Source organism: Macaca fascicularis, chromosome 3 (genome assembly GCF_037993035.2).
Source record: "Macaca fascicularis isolate 582-1 chromosome 3, T2T-MFA8v1.1".
NCBI classification, from domain to species: Eukaryota; Metazoa; Chordata; class Mammalia; order Primates; family Cercopithecidae; genus Macaca; species Macaca fascicularis.
In genome coordinates this window covers 181,732,173-181,748,023 of record NC_088377.1, presented here as the reverse complement: position 1 = coordinate 181,748,023, position 15,851 = coordinate 181,732,173, and the positions used below count along the sequence as shown (strand labels likewise).

The 15,851-nt window shown below is 46.7% G+C and overlaps 1 protein-coding gene across 2 annotated transcripts in view; it reads left to right on the top strand.

The window, feature by feature from the left end:
* The first annotated feature begins 764 nt into the window (after positions 1-764).
* The window catches only part of PARP12 (poly(ADP-ribose) polymerase family member 12), a 39,044-nt gene continuing 23,957 nt past the window's right edge, over positions 765-15,851 (top strand). For both annotated transcript variants that reach the window (XM_074036133.1, XM_005550927.5), the window contains exons 1-4: positions 765-1,206; positions 5,379-5,514; positions 6,267-6,564; positions 8,658-8,759. Coding sequence is in view for 1 of the 2 variants with exons in the window: in XM_005550927.5 (XP_005550984.1) it covers positions 881-1,206; positions 5,379-5,514; positions 6,267-6,564; positions 8,658-8,759 (862 nt within the window). In the remaining variant the exon portion in view is untranslated. The remainder of the gene's footprint in view (positions 1,207-5,378; positions 5,515-6,266; positions 6,565-8,657; positions 8,760-15,851) is intronic.

Below are 15,851 nucleotides of genomic sequence, written 5' to 3'. Positions count from 1 at the left end.
TCCTGGATTACTTTCCCAAAGGGTTCTAACAACTCGCATTGCTCTCAACACGTGTGAGAGGGTCCTTTGCTCTGACAGGTCTTCTGAAATACTTGCTCAATCGTTACTTAGCAGGGGATTGTAACGGATTTTTTTCTTTTTCTCTTTTGAGACGGAGTCTAGCTCTGTCGCCCAGGCTGGAGTGCAGTGGCGCGATCTCGGCTCACGGATTTGTTTTTTTAAAGAACATACCCTTTTATATTTAAATGAAGGAACTCATTGATGCACCGAGGCGAAAGGAACATTTAATTAAGCCTGTCTTCCTCTGCGGAGTGATCGCTTTTGTCACTTGTTCGAGGGGTGGGGGCTCCCGTCAGTTGTCCCTGTTTCTGTGAGACGTCTACCGAAGCCCTGGCTTGGCTTTAACCTGGCTTGGCTTTAACCGCTGAGCGGCTTCAACCGGCGGCGTCCAGCTGGCTCCGCCAGCGCTGCCGCCGCCCTCGAGGCTCTCTAACTGAAGGCGCTCGGAGCATCGCGAAATTAGGGGCTCCTGGTCCCTCAAACATCCAAAGAAGCCATTTTCAGGGCCTAGGGACTGGCCCCCCGCGAGCCGCCACAGCCCCCGCCCGCGAGCCGGGCCGAACGCCCGAACTCACGAGCTCCCGAGCTCCCGTCGGGCGGCGGCCTCACAGCTGGGGGCCCTGAGGCGGAAGGCGCAGCCGCTCAGCTGCGGGCCGGGGGCGTGGCGAGGGCGCACAGGTTCTGTTTTTCGCCGGCCCGGGGCCGCTTTCGGTTTCGTTTCCCGCCGGCGCCTCCACTCTGCGAGAGCCGCCCGCCAGCCAGCGTCCGCCGCCGTCCGCGTCGAGCCATACGCGGTCCGACGGGCGCAGGCACAGCGGCCATGGCCCAGGCCGGCGTCGTCGGTGAGGTGACCCAGGTGCTGTGCGCGGCCGGGGGCGCCCTGGAGCTGCCCGAGCTGCGGCGCCGCTTGCGGATGGGCTTGAGTGCCGACGCGCTGGAGCGGCTGCTGCGGCAGCGTGGCCGCTTCGTGGTGGCGGTGCGGGCGGGCGGCGCCGCCGCGGCCCAGGAGCGCGTGGTGCTGGCCGCGTCGCCGCTGCGCCTGTGCCGCGCGCACCAGGGCTCGAAGCCGGGCTGCGTGGGGCTCTGCGCGCAGCTGCACCTCTGCAAGTTCATGGTCTATGGCGCCTGCAAGTTTCTGAGAGCCGGGTAAGGCGCCGCACCGGGAGCGACGGCGGGCAGAGGCCCCGCGCACCCACAAGCACTTCCAGCCCGCTTGGGAGTCCTACTTGAAGTTTGAGCATACAATTCGGTGGCTCTGCCCTGGCCTCGCCCCGTCATACACTAAAGGGAGCGTTTATTGAGCACCTGCTGAGTATCTGGCACAGTGCGAGGGACTCGGGGTCGAGTGGGGTCCTCTAGACGCCTGGGGAGAGAGATTGATTTACATAGAGCGCGGTAGTGCTGGGTGGGAACACCCGGGTGTGGCCGTGTGGGGTAGGGAGGTAGGGAGGCGGTGGCCTAGGGGAGCTCCACGACGCCGCGGGTCCCCCCTTGCCAGCTTTGAGAGCAGACAATGAAGGTTTTCTCTGCCCAGCAGCTGGAAGAGATCTTTAAACCCCGTTCAACCCTATTTATCTGTTTACAAACTGGAAAATGCAAGCTCCCTGCCATCGCCCACAGGTCCTGGGGCACTGGTCCCTGCCCACTCGGTACCCTTCTGTGCCTGGAACACCCCCCCCCCCCCCACCCAGCCTGGGTATTTCTGGGAGCCTGAGCATTTCTGGGAGCCTTTGCTCTGCCTGGAGTGCCCTTCCTGCTCTTGGTTGGCCCTGTTTGTTAATCCTTCAGGCCTGAATCTAAAGATCACATCCCATTTGAGGGCTTTTCCTCCCCTTACTCTTGGTCACAGGGAACTGTTTATTTTCCTCATGGCACCCACTTGCCAATAGAATGGAAACTCCCTGAGGGCAGAGGCCTTAGCTGTCTCCCCAGCACTTAGCGTCCATGTTCTGTGCATAGCACGTGGTCAGTGGGATGTGTGGAAGGGATTGCTGAGGTTTATGTCTAAGAATTTGGGCCTCACCCTGAAGGTGATGGGGCGGGTAAAATGGCAGGAGAGAGCAACCATCAGGTTTGCATTTTAGGAAGTCTTAGGTAGTGGTGTGGGTGCCAGTTTAAGGGAGGATGTTGTGGGGAACCACTGGGAAGCTAGTCATGTAGGATAATTCCTTCCTCCCCTGCTCCCTCCTTTCTTGCTTGCTCCCTGGTGTGTGTGTGTCTGTCTGTCTTAATAGAGTAGATATTTCTTGCTCATGTCAGGCCCAGCAGTGAGCATGGGGTGGGGGGCCTTAATCCATACAGTCATTCAGGGATCCAGGCTGACTGACCTCTGCTCTGTGCCCCTCAGCACATGGCTCTTGAGGCCAGCCTAGGTATCCAGTTCCAGGGGGCTGATGGAAAGGGGGTTGCATGGGAGGTTTTTGTGGGCCAGGTCTAGAAGTGGTGGATTTCCTTTCACCCACATCCCATTGACTGGAAGCTGTCTGGTGACCCTGTCTAGATGCAGGGTGGCTGGGAAAGGTAGTCTCTAGGAAGCAGCTGTCTGGAAGTATCCAGATTAGAACTTTCCAAGGGCTATGTGTGAGAAATTTGGGAGAGGTGAGTTGGTGATGGTGTGGTGAGAGGATATCAGGTGACAACTCTTCAGTCTCTGTTCCTACTGTGGCATGGGTGTTGTTCACTGAGAGCAAGAGAGGGTTTTAGTTTGGAAACATGCCCAGGAGGCAGCTATTCAGGTCAGAAGCTTCGTAGGAAGGTCAGGGCCCCAGTGTGCTGGGCTGGTTTGGGAGATACTGGGTGGTGTATGTTGTGGCTGCAGCCCCAGGAGTGGATTAGATCTGAGGTAGAGTCTGAAGCCCGAAAAGAGGCTGAGGGTGGAACTCTGGGGAAATCAGCCTTCAGGGATGAGGCAGTCCAGGGGAGGGCAGGGAACAGCCCACTAGGAAGAAGGCACACAGCAAATAGTGGCTGGATGGAGCCACTCTTGGGGGTAACTGCTGGATCTGTTTAATGTTCATATTTGGTAAAATAAAGATGGCAGCCCTGTTCTTAAGCTAGTTACCAAAATGTGGCTTCAGGTCTGACTTGTCTCAGAAATCTGGAGTGTGATATTTATTGGCTCAGATGACCTTGAGTTTTCTTCTTTCTTCAGTTTTTTCTTTTCCTTGTGGTTTACACAGGGGAGTTTCTTGAACCTTCCATTTCTGACTCACTTTAGGGAGAGTAGGTGTGGTTGGCTGCACTTCTGTGCTTCCCCTGTGACTCTGCTTGTCTTCCTGAACCGCAGGGTCAGTTCTTTTAGAAATAGGTCAGCAGTCCTGCTGCAGAGCTGGTACGGAGTCCTGGGTCCCTGGCTCTTGGTCCTCTGCTCAGGGGGCAGTGAGCCTGGTGATCTAGGGCACAGTCCCAAGATCCAGCCCATCTTGTTTCAGTCTGGGCACTGCTCCTTGCTAGCTGGTGGCTTTGGGCAAGTGACTTTACCTCCAGGTCTCAGTTCCCTCATCTGCAAAGTGGAGTTAATGATATTACTCCCCTCACAGGCTGGTTGAGGACTGAATGAGTTAACTCATAAAACATTTTGGCAATCCCCGATACTTGGCAGTTGCTCAATAAATTTTAGTAGTCGTTGTCATTGTCATCATCAGTCATCATTACACTTATTAGATATATTTGGCTCTGGCAGCACCAAATTGTTTGCCTCTTTTCTGGAATGTTCTTCCTTTCTCCTCTTGCTGTCTCCTCCTCAGCCTTTAAGTATTCCACTCAGACTTTATGCCATCCAGCGTACTCCCCTGATTTCTTCCCCAGTTCTCTCCCAGCCCAGACTGGCTCAGGTGCCCTTCCGCTCTGCGCTGACGGATCCTGACCACAGCTGACATTGCACTTGCCACTCCATATCAGAGTCCCCTCTATGTCTGTCACCTCCACTAGATGAGGGAAAGAGAGCAGGCAAGGATGACTTCTGGGTTTTTGGTCTGTGCAGTGGGAGAGGAAAGTTGCCCTTTACTGAGCTGGGGGATTCTGTAAAAGATGCAGGTTTGGGGTGGATCGGGGTTTGGCATTCTCCTGAGATGTGACATAGGAGGCATGGCAGTGCCAGAGTCAAACAAATGCTTTTGGCCTGACTCTTCTGGGTCCTGGTGACTCAGACAGTCATTTAAAGGTTTATCTTTGGGTTCTCAGGGCATGGTGCCAGTGTCTGGCTCACCCTGGTGCTTATCAGATGCTTGTGGATGGAAAGAATGGAGGAAGAGAGCAAAAAAAAAGAACTGGGTTCAGGGCTGTGTGTGTGTTTATATGCCTGCATGCATGCACGTATGTAACCTGTAATGATAAGATGCTGTGCTTGTTGAGTCAGCCTGTGGTTAACTGCTTACTGACTGACTGCTGTGCAGCAACTCCTCTTTGTCATTCTCATCAAATGCTTGCTCAGAGGTGCTGTCCTGGGCCTCAGACCTTACAAGGCCCCATCTCCTCCTTGGTAAATTGTTGTTGTCGTATAGACATGCTGGTTTTTCTTTTCTCTTTTTTCTTTTCTTTCTTTTTCTTTTTTTTTTTTTTTTGAGACAGAGTCTCGCTCTTGTTGCCCAGGCTGGAGTGCAATGCTGTGATCTTGGCTCACCACAGCCTCCACCTCCTGGGTTCAAGCGATTCTCCTGCCTTAGCCTCCTGAGTAGCTGGGATTACAGGCATGCACCACCTCGCCCAGCTAATTTTGTATTTTTAGTAGAGACAGGATTTCTCCATATTGGTTAGGCTGGTCGTCTTGAACTCCCGACCTTAAGTGATCCACCCACCTCAGCCTCCCAGAGCACTGGGATTACAGGCGTGAGCCATCGCGTCCAGCCTACATGCTGGTCTGGTGCTTGTAAACACTATCAGGAAGTGTTTCTGAAAAATTGTCATGAAGACTGATTTTAGCAGCTTTCAGTTTGCCAGCACTGCCATAACAAAGTCCTAGGAGGCTTAAACAACAGAAATCGATTTTCTCACAGTTCTTGAGGCTAGAAGTCTGAGATAAGGTGGCAGGGTTGATTTCTTCTGAGGCCCCTCTCCTTGGCTTGTAGATGGCCACCTTCTCACCATGTCCTCACATGGTCTTCCCTCTGTGTGTGTCTGTGCCCCAGTCTCTTCTTATAAGGACAGTAGTTATGTGGGATTGGGGCTCACCCTATTGACCTCTTTTTAACTTAATTACCTCTTTAAAGACCTGCTTTCCAAATAGAGCCATATCCTGATGTCCTGGGAGTTAGGACGCCAACATAGGAATTTTGAGGAGACTCAATTCAACATATAACACCAGCTCTCCTTCTTTGCAGGAAGAACTGTAGGAATAGTCACAGCTTGACAACCGAACATAACCTGAGTGTGCTGAGAACTCATGGCGTTGACCACCTGAGCTATAATGAGCTATGCCAACTGTTGTTTCAGAACGACCCCTGGCTTTTGCCAGAAGTGAGTGCCAGGGGAAGTCTGGGTTTCACAGCTCCCTGGGGATGTTCCTGTATCTTGGGAAATGTAATGATTTTGAGTGGAATGGGTGGGCCCTTGGGGGTCTCTAGTCTGGTTCCCACATGCAGAAATTTGGGATGTGAAGCAGAAGGAGCAGTTGATTGAAGTTCAAGGGTCAGCTTTGCCAACAACCCAGTTCCACAAACATATGTGCCAGATGCCATGGATAGCTGTGTGACTAGGGCTGATTCTTTAACTTCTCTGAGCCTCTCAGTGTGCTCCATTGAGAAATGAAAGGGTGGTATTTGGCCTTCTCTAAGATGCTTTAAGCCCTCAGAGCCTCTTTGACTTTGAATTGTAGAATAGAGAACTCAGAGAAAACTGGGGCCTGGGGAAGGGAGAATTGATGAGTCAGTGGGGGAAGAGTATAGGTAGATTGTAGCAGTCCTTAGGATGTAGCCATTTGATTTGCATCGTCTCATGTGAAAGGAGCAGCTATAGTCACTTTGAAGTTCTTGGATTTTCCCAGTGGAGGGGCTGCTTCTGTGCAGTCTCCTTTCCACTTGGTTCCCATTTTAGCCAAGGGCATTTGTTAGCAGCCATCATCTAGAGTGAGGGATGTTGTAGCTGTGTTCTGTGTGGAGGATGGAATCACAGCTTGGGAAGCCCCTGTCTCACCAGTGGACTGGCCACTGGGAAGGTGGTGTTGTGTGAGACCTTCCTGAACTGGTGGTTTTTTTCCTGTCTGTCAACAGATTTGCCAACATTACAACAAAGGAGATGGACCCCATGGCTCTTGTGCCTTTCAAAAACAGTGCATCAAGCTCCATATCTGCCAGTATTTTTTACAGGGGGAATGCAAGTTTGGCAAGAGCTGTAAGAGATCCCATGATTTCTCTAATTCTGAGAATCTGGAAAAATTGGAGAAGTTGGGTATGAGCTCAGACCTGGTGAGCAGGCTGCCTTCCATTTATAGAAATGCACATGATATCAAGAATAAGAGCTCTGCCCCCAGCAGAGTGCCTCCTCCTTTTGTCCCACAGGGGACTTCTGGTAAGGCTGGTGGGAAGGTAAGGCTGGTGGGGAGTGGTAAGGCTGGTGGGGAGCATGGGAGGTCCTGGACTGGGGGCTCCCGGATTCCAGCTAGCCACACAGAGCGTGTGACTTTGGGCAAGTCTGGTGCTGCTTTTAGTAAAACGGAGTTGATGATGCTTTCCTAACAAGGCCGGGGGTGCAGGGGTGAAATCATAGACATGATCAAGCAAGCCATCCTAGACAAATGTGAATTGGTATTGATGGTGAGTGAATTCTGAATGGGCCTAGTCTGCACTGAAATGGGAGACTTGGCTCCTCCCCCTGTGCAGTCACCCCTCTCTTCACGCCCACGAGAGCATGTCCTTCAGGAAGGAACCCAAAGTTAGAAATGCTGTGCTGACAGCTCTGGGGAGCATGCCTTGTGTTGTATTCTGATTTTACAAAATGAGTGAAAGAAGCATACCTTAATTATGGCATTGGCTGTATTCCTGCCATGAATAAGTAGCGTTTTTGAGTCATTGTAAATTTGTCTGCTTTGTTCTCTGCTCATCTCCAGCACCTAGACAGTGCCTGGCCCTACTCTGATGTTTGTTGAATGAATGAGTGTGCTAGGATGCTTATTTTTTAAAAAACAGTGTCAGGTTTAGTGACAGGCAAATTTCGAGCAGAAATTTTTATTTAGTAAGCATTTCTTGAGTACCTGTTGTTGGGCAGATGAATAATGTGATCTGTCAGGGAGATTATGATACACTGGCATCCGGTGGATTTCACAGTATCAGCTGTTGGCTGGCCATTCTGTTATCCACTCTTTGATTCAGCACCTTTGTGTGCTTGCCACATGCTGGGCACTGTCTTGGGCGATGGTTATTCCTTGGCGAAGCTGAGACATGCCTCCCCTCAGAGCAGAATCCAACCCGCTCAGTTAGCTGTAGTGGTGGCTACAGTTTTAACAGAACGCTTCCTAGAATGTCAGTTGCATGCCAGGACTACCTGCAAACAAATGCACCACTCTAATTGTACTTGACTTTTATATTTAAAAGTTATCCATTGTATTTGTTTTTTCTTTACATTGTCGTCAGTTATGTTTTCTTAATTTCTTTCAGTTGTAGGAAGCCTAGAAGTAGACAGGTTTTGTATTAAATAGATCTTTAAGAGTATCTTAAAGCCTTGAATACAGTTGGATTACAGCCTTGTCAGAAAGGGAGGAGAGATCCACTGCCCAGTGATACCAGCTTCAAGGGCAGTCACCATCATGGGGAGAGAGGGAGATGACCTCCGGGGTCCCATAGACCTGGATTTCGAGTGAAGTATCTCAGGGGCTTATAAAAAGAAAAGGGAAGATGAATAACAAAATGACAGGTGACACTAAATAGGGATTGCAAATTAATTTTATGTGTTCATTTGGGGGTAGCTGGGTGAGAGTAAATGTCACAGGTAAAGACTCATTGGCATGATGCTAGTAAAGATAAACTAGAAAGGATTTATGTGCCCTTTTTATATTAAGATCCTGATAATTAACCTAAAATTTATTAAAGGGGCTTCTTTTTGAAATGTGGACTTTGTATTTATTACTCTTTTTTTGGTATTAGTACCCAGTTCTGATAGTTCATTAATGAATATTTGCTATATAGCCTCAAATCTAGTTTATAAAAAGTAGCCCTGTTTGCCCTCAGGGGTCATCACCCTTAGGCATAGAAGGAATTTTAAGATGCCTCAACATGTAAGATGGTGGTTCTCCCCTTATTACAAAAGTGTCCCAAGTCCCACCCCTGGAGGTTCTGATTGAGTCTGGGGCGAAGTCAGTCTAGGGCAGAGTCAGGCACTTGTGTTTTTAAATGGGTCTTGTAGTGAATTGGGTGGACAGCGAGAGTTGAGAAAGGAGTCCCTTCATGGAGTCCTGGATCTGGCAAGCAGCTGTGTGGCCTCAGGCTGCCAGCCTGTCACTAAAAAGTAGAGGACCCACATGTGTCGGAGCACTTTCACCCCAAACATGATAGGGCTCTGTGAGCTTGCCTTGCCCACTTTTGTGCAGAGAGCTGAATGAATCCTCTTTAACTCTCCTTTGTACCCCTTGTCAGAAGCTGACATATCTTTGTGGTGTTTCTTTGCAGAAAGAAAAGACAGTTCAGGTTCTGTGTCCCCAAACACTCTTAGCCAGGAGGAGGGTGATCAGATCTGTCTGTACCATATCCGGAAAAGTTGTAGCTTTCAAGGTAAGTTGGAGGAGGCTCCTTCATCCCCCTTGTGGGAGGGGTAACTGCTTGTTATTCCCAGAGCTGTGCTCTGAAGATACCCCCTACCAAACCTCTACCCCATCCAGAGAGGATCAGGGCTTGGCACTTTGGCCAAACCAATTCTGAAGGTATTTTGTTGGGGAGTTGAAGATGGTAGCAATTCTTTGAGCTTTTAGAAATTAAATGTGGATCATTTTTGGGAACATAACTGGTTCATGCACCAAATGAGTGTCAAGTATTGAGACTTGGTCAGCTTAACATGAAGTCACAGACCTGCACAGGACAGGGAACTGCTCAGCCTGGTGGGAACAAAGATAAGGGTAATGACAGGCTGAGAGCTCCCTTCGAAACTGGAAAGGACTTCACTGCGAAGGAACACTTGTGTTAGCTCTTGGAGGATGAGTAGTTGTTTAAATTGGGGGTTTCTTCTGTATTGATCCAGTGAGCAATCCAGTGATCCCTCTTTTATCAGAAGCAGCAATTCTGGTGTGCATGTGTGTGTCTGTATTTTCACTAAACCTTTCTTTTCTTCTTAAATGCTGTCCTGGGCTTTGACTGAAGAAAGGTTTGTTCTCAAATTTGGTGACTCCCCTTGACAACTACCAAAACTTCTTGGTTCATTTTCAGTTTTTAAAAACTACCCAAGCAATTCATGAATAGTTTCACTCTGTAAAACAGTTCAGTAATACAGAGTGAAGCATGAAGTTCTCCATCATCTTTGCCCAAAGGTAAACACTTCCTGTGTGGTTGTGATATTTGTTTTACCTATTTTTAAGCAGATAGGAGCATGTGATAATGTTGTTATTCAACCTGCATCTTAACATTGTATCTTGGAGATTTTTTTCCATGCCAGTATGTGAAAGTCCACCTCATTTTAAAAACAAGTTTGTAGTATTTGATTATAATGATGTGCCATTGTGCATTCAAGTACATATATGTGAGTATTTCCATAGATAGATTCTGGGGAATGGAATGATAGGTCAAAGAATATGAGCTATATATATACATATATATGTGTATTCTGAAAGCAATATTATTGAGCTATAGTTTACACAAGATAAAGTGTACCCATTTTAAATGTATAGTTCTGAGTTTTGGTAAGTATATATGCTCACGTAACCATGTCTACCATCAAGTTCTAGAACCCCCTCCAAAAACATTGTTTTGTGCCCCTTTATAATTAATCCTCACCCCCTAGTTTGTCACCCCCAGGAAATCCCTGATCAACTTTTTGTCACTATAGATTAGATTTGCCTTTTCTAGAATTTCACATAAATGGAATCATACAGTGTATTATCTTGTGCCTCGCTTCTCTCATTAGTATGTTTTTGAGATTCAGTCATGCTGGCATATCGATCATTTGTTTCTTTTTGTTGCGCAGTAGTATTCCATTGCATGATTGAATGCAATTTGTTTATCCGTTCATATGTTGATGAACATTTGGGTTGTTGCCAGTTTTTGGCTTTTACAAATACAACTTCTATAAATATTTACGTGTAAGTTTTCACGTGGATATATGTTTCCATTTCTCTTGGGTAAAGACCTAGACATAGTTACTGGGTTATGTCATGTGATTGACTTTGTAAGAAACTGCCAAACTGTCTTCCAAAATAGATAATGATATTTTATGTTCCCACCAGCAACGTATGAGAGTTTCAGTTACTGTATATTCTTGCTAACACTTGGCATTGTCTTCTAAATTTTAGCCATTCTAATCAGTGAGTGATGATGTTTCATGGTTTTAATTTGCATTTCCCTGATGATTAATGATGTTTAACTTTTATTTACATGTACTTTTGGGGCATTTGTACATTTTCTGTGAAGTATCTACTCAAATTGCCTATTTTTTATATAACAGCTTTACACACACACACACACACACACACGGGGTCTTCAGAAAGTTCATGGAAAATGCATATTATGAAAAAATTAAGGATGGAGTTCAAAACTTTTGCACCAAAATAAATTCATACTAACTTGTAATAACATATCTGAACAGGATCTAGTTTGAGGCACTAAGAAGGATAAGACATCAGTTTGGAAAGAGCCCCTATCAAAGCAACATCAATTTTGCTGCAGTTGAAGTAAGAACAAATATCAAATTTATGGTGACTCTTGGGTGGCAGAATGACAAAATCATTGATGCTTTGCAAAAAAGTTTATGAAGACAATGTCCCAAAGAAATCAGTTTATAAATGAGTAAGTCAGTTTAAGAAGGGATGAGAGAATGTTAAAGATGGAGCTATCCCCATCAATTTGTGAGGGAAAAATTAATGTTGTTTGTTCCTTAATTGAAGACCAGTGATTAACAGCACAAATAGTAGCTGACACCAGACATCTTGATTAGTTCAGTTTATGCAATATGCCAGAAAAATTAAAAATTAAATTTGAGCAAACTTTCCACTCTATGGGTGCGAAAACCATTCTGCCTGGGTCAGCTACAGACAAGAGCAGAACTTTTTTGAATGGAAATTTTAAACAAGTGGGATCAAGATCCTGAAGCATTTCTTTGAAGAGTTGTAACAGGAGATTGGAACATGGCTTTACCAGTAGGATCCTGAAGACAAAGCAATGGCTCCTAAAAGGGGAAAGTGGCCCAGTCACAGCAGAAGTGGTCAGGAGCAGAAGTCACAGCAACAGTTTTCTGGGTGGCTCAAGACATTTTGCTTGTTGGCTTTCTAGAGGGCCAGAGAGCAATACCATCTGCTTATTATGAGAGTGTTTTGAGAAAGCCAAAGCTTTAGCAGAAAAATGCCCGGAAAGCTTCACCAGAGGGTCCTTCTCCACCACCACAAAGCTCCTGCTCATTCCTCATCAGTCAAGGGCAATTTTGCAAGAGTTTCAATGGGAAATCTGTAGGCATCCACCTTATAGTCCTGATTTGGCTCTTTCGGACTTCTTTTTGTTTTCTAATCTTAAAAAATCTTTAGGCCGGACATGGTGGCTCATGCTTGTAATCTCAGCACTTCAAGAGGCCGAGGCAGGTGGATCACTTGAGGTCAGGAGTTCGAGACCAGCCTGGCGAACATGGTGAAACCCCATCTCTACTAAAAATACAAAAATTAGCCGGGCGTGGTGGCACATACCTGTAATCCCAGCTACTTGGGAGGATGAGGCAGGAGAGTCACTTGAACCTGGGAGGTGGAGGTTGTGGTGAGCCAAGACCATGCCACTGCACTCTAGCCTGGGCAACAAGAGCGAAACTCTGTCTTAAAAAAAAAAAAAAAAAAAAATCTTTAAAGGGCACCCATTTTTGTCTTCAGTTAATAATGTAAAAAAAAAGACTGGATTGACATGGTTAAATTCCTGGGACCCTCAGTTCTTTATGGGTGGACGAAATGGCTGGTATCATCTTTTACAAAAGTGTCCTGAACTTGATGGAACTTATCTTGAGAAATAAAGTTTATATTTTTTATCTTTTAATTCCAGTTTCCATGAACTTTTTGAAGTCCAGTTATATATGTAATATTAACACAGAATTGGGCAGCTATCATCATAGGCAATATGAAAACGTTTTCAACACCCCCAGAGTAACCCCGTTTTCATTAGCAGTCAGCCACCATTTTTCCCTCCCTCCAGCTCCTGATGACTACAGATGAAGGTTCCATCTCTATAGATTTGCTTGAGTATTTCATATAAATGGAATCATACAGTATTGGTCTTTTGTGACTCTTATACCCATTTTTATTGGGTTGTTTGATCTCTTATTATTGAGTTGTGTTTTGTATGTGATTTATACTGAAGATATATCCTCCCAGTCTTTCATGTTTATTTCCTTTATAGTATATTTTGAAGAACAGGTATTTTAATAGTGATGTCCAGATAATATATTTTTTTCTTTTATGGTTTGTGTTTTTTGTGTCCTAAAAATATTTGCCTATTCTAAGCCTACAAAATGTTTTTCTTACGGTTTTTTCCTAGAAGTTTCAGAGGCTAGGCTTTTAGGTTGAAGTCTAGCTGTGAATGCTTGTTCTTTTAACTCTGATCATTCTCTCCTTAGGTATCGCTGCTTCTGTGTGAGTTGCTGCCTCTCTTCGAATTATTTTCCTTCATGTGTGGAGTGATTCTTGGTTGTCTGTCGCGTTGGTGCTTGAGAATCCCATATGCCTGTTGGTTGATTTCCATGGGGCTGATTTGCATTCCAGGCCCTCATTCTAGTGATGGTGGGGAAGAGGCAGAAGGCTCTGCTTGGTGAAATGGGAAGCTGGCATGCAGCCTAGGACTGGGATGGGGGCTTTGGTGGCCATCTCATTTGCTTTTCTCTCGCTGTAACCCTTATGTTCACACTTAGTTTAACTAGGAAGCACACAGCAAGCTTCCTTCATGCAAGCAAGTTAGGGCAAGGGAGTGCCTGTGCCGGGGCTCCCATTGTTCTCATTGGGATTGGCCTGGGTATCTTTCTTGCTCCTGGCTTCATCAGACTCTGAATCTGTGATGACCCCAGATATTTTCTGCTTCTGTGGTGTGGTCTGCATATTTTGTCTGCATTTTTCTCTCTCCTTTTTATATCTATTTGATTCTCATTGCTCCATAGTTTTAGCAATTCTTGAATAATTCTGGTCTTTTGATGGTATTTTTTATTGTTTTCCAGTGCTTTTGGATTTATTCTTCTCTCTGGCCTGTTATTTCAAGGACTATAGGGAGGAATTGCTGGGGTGGATATGGTATTTTGTCTGCCAAATTGATTTGATTTCTATGACTCACCTCCTAGAAAGCCCCTGGAATGCCAAAGTGAGGTAGGGAACTTTAGAAGTAGGGAAAAGAAGTTGAGAAAGGGTACAGGAAGACCAGGACAAGGGAAGGGACCTTATGTCTCTACCGCTGTGCTGGGACTAGGCTCTCACCAGCTGCTGTGGCTGCAGTGCCTTACGTGGTGCCTCCTGTCCTGGGCACCTTCCAGCTGTGAACAGTGTGGTCTGTAGCTCAACTTTGATTCAGAACGGAAGCCTCAGGCCTGCTCTTTGACTGTAGTGCCTTCCCCTGGCCCCCATGTCCTTCCTGAGGAAGCATCAGCCTGGAGGGCCCTATGGAGCGCACCTTCCCCAGGATGTGCCTGCTTGCAGGGAGAGCCTGTCTCAGGCTGTCCATAGTACACTTGTGTCTGGGTAGTTAAAGCATTTGAATACTGGGATGCCCTGGGGAGACCTTCTGCTCTCATTGCTGATCATTTCCTCTAGTGCCTTTCAGGGAGGGAACAGGAACTTGTTGGTCATGACCTTGGACCATATCTATTTTTATCTTCCGTGGCCCAGCCCCTTAATTATCTGTTGTATACACACCTGGTTGAGAGAGTCCAAGAGGTTCTCTGACCTAGTGAGATGTCCATGTTCAAACTGGACAAGTTAGTCCCTGGTGTGGCTGTGTCCAGCCTTGTTGAACTCAGAGGAGTTTCCTTGCTTGGGTGTCCCCACCCTGTTCCCTCAGTCCTCTCAGCCTGGCACTCTCTTCTGCCCTGTCTGCTCGGCCCAGTACCTGGTCTGTGACAAGCCCAGGCACCCTCCCACCCTCCTCCGTGGTACTTCCCCCACTGTGGTGCTTTTGCAGAGCCTGGGAAAGAAGTGGCATTGAGATGTGCCTGAAAGAATGCACATGATTTTAGAAAATTTTAATTTTTTTCAAGTATCAAATTAGCTAGTTTCATTATTATTTTGAAATACGAATTAAAAATGTACAAAGGACACTCAGTAAGAAATAAGTCCCCCTCACACCAGTTTTCTCCAGAACTCAAGTTCCCTCCAAGAAACAGCTGTAATTATCCATTCCTTGAATATCCTCCCATCGAGACTTTATACATGTACAAGGGTATGTGTCTGTTCAGTTTCCTTCTTACACATGCACGCTATCATGGCTTTCTACCTTTTTCACTTAATTAGATGTGTAATTTTTGGAATGTATTATATCTTCTTGTGGTTCAAAGTTCAAAACATGCCAAAATGACAGAAGTCTTTGCTCATAACTTTGTCTCCAGCTACCAAGTTCCCTCTGCAAGAAATAATTTGTGCATATGTGTGTGTTTAGTCAGAATATCCCTAATCTTATTTTTTTTCTATTTTTCACCCAAATAGAGGCATTCTGTACCTTGTTCTCTTTCTGCCTTAGAGCAGATATCTTGGAGGTAGCCAGCTGCATGTCACAGTGCAAAGAGCATCTCATTCTTTTTCTCTCCTTTCTCCCTGTCCTCTCCTGACACTCCTCTGTGTGGATGTAGCCGAACCTCACATAGGCTGTTGACAGGTAGGGAGAGGGTGTGGGTGGCATTCCAGGTGGTGGCAGGCACCAGCAAAGGCAGGGCAGGCAGCGTGTGCTTGGAGTGATGAGAGAAGTGAGTATCTGGCTGCCCAAGAGGAACATGGGGTTGGTGAGGGGAGTAGCTCACTGGAACCCATAGGTCTGGGCCATTGTGTGGATGTTGGTGGGAGTGTGTCAAGGAAGGAGTGAGCATGTTGTTAGCCAGAAGAAGCAAGGAGCCTGTAACCATGCCGCTGACCTCCCTTCAGTTGCACGTATTGGGTTGGGTTGGATTTCTGGTAGAGATGAATCTGGCTCCATCTTTGCTGTGAAATCTGCCCATCCACCTGCCACGTGGAGAGTGATATTGAGGAGTCAGACTGCCCCCTGCAGTGATGAGACCTTTGACCTTCTCATGATCAGCTTCTTACTCTCATTAAATAAAATTCATAGGCCGGGCGCGGTGGCTCAAGCCTGTAATCCCAGCACTTTGGGAGCCTGAGACGGGCGGATCACGAGGTCAGGAGATCGAGACCATCCTGGCTAACATGGTGAAACCCCGTCTCTACTAAAAAATACAAAAAAACTAGCCGGGCGAGGTGACAGGCGCCTGTAGTCCCAGCTACTCGGGAGGCTGAGGCAGGAGAATGGCATAAACCCGGGAGGCGGAGCTTGCAGTGAGCTGAGATCTGGCCACTGCACTCCAGCCCGGGCAACAGAGCGGGACTCCATCTCAAAAAAATAAATAAATAAAAATAAAATTCATAGATGATATAAACCATCAACATACATATTTCTAAAAAATTGCTAGGTGTGGTGGCTCACGCTTGTAATCCCAACACT